Source organism: Elephantulus edwardii, unplaced genomic scaffold (assembly GCF_000299155.1).
Source record: "Elephantulus edwardii isolate Elephantulus edwardi_28Jun2011 unplaced genomic scaffold, EleEdw1.0 scaffold00350, whole genome shotgun sequence".
NCBI classification, from domain to species: domain Eukaryota; kingdom Metazoa; phylum Chordata; class Mammalia; order Macroscelidea; family Macroscelididae; genus Elephantulus; species Elephantulus edwardii.
Genome location: NW_006400100.1, coordinates 936260 through 940870, shown reverse-complemented (window position 1 = coordinate 940870; position 4611 = coordinate 936260). Strand labels below are relative to the sequence as shown.

The following is a 4611-nucleotide window of genomic DNA, read 5'->3' as shown; positions in this document are numbered from 1 at the left end:
TTGATAAAAATTAAAAAAACCCACAACCCTCCAATAGTTCAACAAAGAAAAAACCAAACAAGCCATTTTGAAAATGTTGTTGCTGATATTATGAGACTCTAATCTACTCCTATGCTTAGTGACCTGATCAACGAAAGATCTGAACCTTCCCCTAATCCTGCACCATTCTCACCATCTTGGTGTAAGTAAGCCCTTTGTTACAGTCTCTGGATCAATCCATCTTGTTGTTTCTCTTTTTCTGACCCTCCACCAATCACAGATTGATGCTTCTTTCCAAGGACTGGTTCTTCTTGAAACATGCCCAAAGTATGTGAGACTAACTTTCAACATCCTTTTTTTTTTTAAGTTTGAATGCATTTTATTTTTAGACAACCTATGACAATTTTTTCCCTTTAAAAAAAATGCCTCCGCTCCAAATAAATGAAGGTCAAAATTAAAAGGGAGAGCTCAAGATGATATCTCAGTCCCGTTTGCCTAAGTTCTGGTGTGGTGATGAAAAGCAGCAGTCAGATCAGATGACAGGTGATGGATCCAAAGAAATGCCAAATTTGTTAACATTTCTCCATTTCTAGACCATCCTTAAAGAAAATCATGTATGGAGTCACACCATCCTCACGGTAGTCCAGCAGAGCAACCATGCCATCTGGATTCATGTTTTCACCAATAAAGAACTGATAATTTTTTAAATAAGCAAGGATGTGCTTGATCTGTTCTGCAGCCCCTGTCATAAAAGGTTTTACTCTTTCTGGTTTCTGTTCTTCAAGTTTGCCTTTGATTGATTTCATGTAATCCTTGATGTACTTCTTGTAGGCTTCTTTTGTGAAGCTGGTTTCCTGCAAGTGAGGGTTCATGACGATGTCAACACCAGTGATTACTGTGCTTTCCGTTCCTTCACAATCGGTGCCTTCAGCAGAGGCGTTCCCACCAATGAGCGAGTCATCAATGTTACCCTCCGTCCTACTGACCATCTTCCCCTCCGCCTCCAGGCACAGTCTGTCCGCGATGTCCCGAATTTTGTAGATGTCGGAGAACATCTCACTGTGGCTGATGAGGTACCGGTAGATGATCATGATGGCGTCAAGGAGACGATGGCAGCGCTAGCTGAGCAGGAGCCTGAGCGGGGACCGGGCGAAAGAGGCCGACTCAGCCGCTCCCAGACCTCATATAGACGGCACGTCCCTTACGTCATAGTCCTCAACATCCTTATTTCTAAGGAGAACTTTTGTTCCACTTCCTGGAGGACAGACCTTTCTTGTTCTCTTGGCAGGACATGGGATATTCAGGACATGGGATATCTCCATCACAACCATTCAAAGGCATCGGTTCTTCTGTCATCTGTATTCATTGTCCAGCTGTCACATGCATACAACATACATGCAAGTAATTTAAACGCCATGGCTCAAATCAGGTGTACCTTGGTCTTTTCACTGACAGTGTTGCTCTTTAGCACTTTGGAAAGTCCTTGACAGAAGATTTTTCCCAATGCAATACGTATTTTGATTTCCTGAGTGCTGTTATCATGTATGTAAATTGTGTATCCAAGTAAGATGAAATCGTCCACAACTTCAATCTTTTCCTCATCTATCATGATGCTGTCTGTTGGCCCAGTGATGAGGATTTTGTTTTCTTGACGTTAAGATGTAATCCATATGGAAAGCTGTAGTCCTTGATCTAAAGCAAGCATTTCATATCCTCTTCATTTTCTCCAAGCAAGATCGTGTCATCTGCATAATGGCATGATGCAGTTTGTTGAAATGTCTTCCCCAATCCTGGTGCCATATTTTTCTTCACATAGTCCAGATTCTCAAAGGATTGATTAAGCATACATACAAAATAGATATGGAAAAACCATATAATCTTGATCCACATATTTCCTGAGTTTAAATCATACACTGTTCATTGGTCTGTTTAGACAACAGGTACAATGAAGTGTTCAGCAATTCTCATTCCTCTCGATACTCACAATCTTATTATTATGATTATGATCAATGTTCAATTGATCATAAGTTGTTATGATCCACACAATTAGGTGGCCTAGTGGTAAGAAACAATCTCAAAGGCACGCGGTTCAAATCCACCAGCTGCTAGGAGAGGAATTTGCAATGACCTAACTACCTCTGAAAAGCCTCTAGAGGGTCAGCTATGGCTTGGTCCTGACTTGACCATACACAACAACAACCACCACACAATGAAATTACTTTTGTATAGACAAGAAAATACAAATAAACATCCTTCTGGTATCCTCTGCTTTTACTCAGGATCTATCTGATATCAACAATGATATTCCCCATGCCACAGCCACTTCTGAATCCAACGTGAATGTCTGGCAGTTCCTGGCTATGTTTTGGTGTTTGTTTTTTAAAAAAAAAACACAAAACGCCAATAAGATTTTACTTGCATGTTCAATAATTTCCATATTCTCCTGAGTCACCTTTTCTTGGGAATGGTAACATGGATGGATCTCTTCCAGAAGTTTGGTCATGTAGTCATTTTCCAAATTTAGAGTAGTGAACACATCAAGAGCTGCATCTGTTTGCTGAAATATATAATTTAAAGCGTTCTATCAATCCTGAGGACTTGTATTTTTTTTTCAATGACTTTGGTACAGCTTGAACTTCTTCCCTAATTACAGTTGATTCTTGATCTTTTGCTACTTTTGAAATGGTTCCATGTCAACCAGTTATTTCTGGTACAGTGAATCTGTATAGTCCCATTTTCTTTGAGTTTGCCTTATTTTGTTTTTTTAATGCTCCCTGTCCTCTTAAAGATTCCCCCGCCTCCATAGAATTCTTCAGTATTTCTGCTTGAATCTTGAATTTGTGACCAATTCGTTCAGCTTGAAAAATGTCAAGACATTTTCTTTTTATTTTCTAGCTCCAGCTCTTGGCACATTTTCTTCTAATAATTTGCTTTATCTTCTTAAGCTTCCTTTTGAAGTTTTTATTAATGTCCTTTACTGAAGTATTTCTTTCTTTTTGGCCTTTCTAGGTTGTAGTGCAATTTAAAGAGTCACTCCGAAATTTTTGTGGTATCACTGATGTTACTCCACAACTCATCTGATCTTCCTGCATTACTGTTCCCTGCATTAAACCTGTTCTTCGGATAGCATTTAATTGAAGATGAGATATAACAGAAGCATAGACTCCTCAGATTTCTTACAAATGCATGCTGTTGTTATGTGCCCTCAAGTCAACTCTGACTCAGTAACCCTACGCACATTAGCTTTGAACCCTGGCCTATCCTGAGCCAATGTCATTATCTCTGACACAGCAGCCCACATTACCCCAGTCACTGTCAAGCCATCTCATCCGGGGTCTTCCTTGCCTGCCCTTCCCTCCACTCTTCCAAGCATGATGTCCTTCTCCATAGCAAAATGCCCAAAGTATGTGAGAGAGAGCTTCAAATGCAAGAGCATATGAGTGCACGGTTGTTCCTTTCCTCCACTGGACTGGGAGCTCCCAGGGGCACAGTGGGCCCTGTCTGCGGGATTCTGTGTGGAATTCCCAGCCCCTGGCACTGTGGTGGGCACATGGTGAGCGCTCAGGGTCAACCTGGACTGCCTTCTCTGGCCCTCATCTTGGCATCCCCCAGAGCGTTCTGCACTGGGGTGGTGCCTATGGGGATGGGGTGCCTAAGGTGAAAATGGGGCCTCCTGTTTTGCTCAGCGAGAATGATGGGACTTGGAGAATGAATGAGGGTGGACTCCTGATTTTTTCCATCAGGATAGCCAGTGGTGGGGGTGGGGTGAGGTGATGGTGGGGTTGTGGCTGAACATAGCAGTTATAACCGCAGCTACTGGTGAAGAGAAAGGCTGTCTACCATCAGCCTCATTGACAGACCTTGTTGTGTAAAGGAACTGGCAGATGAATTAAACAGGCAACCTGTCACACCACCATCCAGAATCCCTTGTATAGAAAGCAGGTTGAAGTGTCCTTAAACAGTTGGGAATAGAATCAGCTTTTAGTCCAGCAATTCCACTACCAGTTTGTATCCCAAAGAAAGAAGAGGCTGAAACCCAAACTGACATGCTCAAATACTGTCTTGCTGTACGTGAGCATAACATGGATATACTCTCTCTGCTTCTCTGTTTCCTGCCACACACTCTATCTCTCTCTCTCCTTCCCTTTCTCCTTCTCATTGCTACAGAGTTGGAACTAACTGATCCTTCAGCAAGTTTTTAAAACTAGTGATCCACTAGGTCACTAGAGCAAGAAGACTTTAACACACTTTACACTTACATACCAGAGACACAAGCTAGGAGATTTCAATACACAGGCTTCAAAAAAGGACTTTGTACAGAGGATCACAACAAAGATACAGGACAACAAAATAATACAGTTACTGAACTAATTTTGTGAACATATATAGAGCACACCCCTCAAGAAGAGCACAATGTAGGTTCTTCTCGAGTGCACATGGAACATTCTCCAGAATAGATTATATATTGGACCACAAAGCAAGACTAAATAAATTTTAAAACAGTGAAATATTACAAAGCATCATCTCAGATCATGTTGTTGTTGTTATGAGCTGAAGATATGCTGAGCGAGTTCGGCCCTTTTGATTTTCTGACTCCAACTCCTTGCACATTTCATTGTAATATTTTGCTTT

General features: G+C 41.4%; 1 protein-coding gene across 1 annotated transcript; it reads right to left on the bottom strand.

Moving 5' to 3' along the window:
- Positions 1 to 551: 551 nt before the first annotated feature.
- On the bottom strand, positions 552 to 1070 carry LOC102843657 (translationally-controlled tumor protein-like). The gene has a single exon (XM_006901912.1). It carries the CDS (start codon positions 1068 to 1070, stop codon positions 552 to 554), a length of 519 nt encoding a protein of 172 aa, XP_006901974.1.
- Between the last annotated feature and the right edge of the window lie 3541 nt (positions 1071 to 4611).

What these genes read in the sequence shown, in the direction of transcription:
- LOC102843657 (XM_006901912.1), bottom strand. Translation starts at nt 1,070, where the DNA reads ATGATCATCTACCGGTACCTCATCAGCCACAGTGAGATGTTCTCCGAC.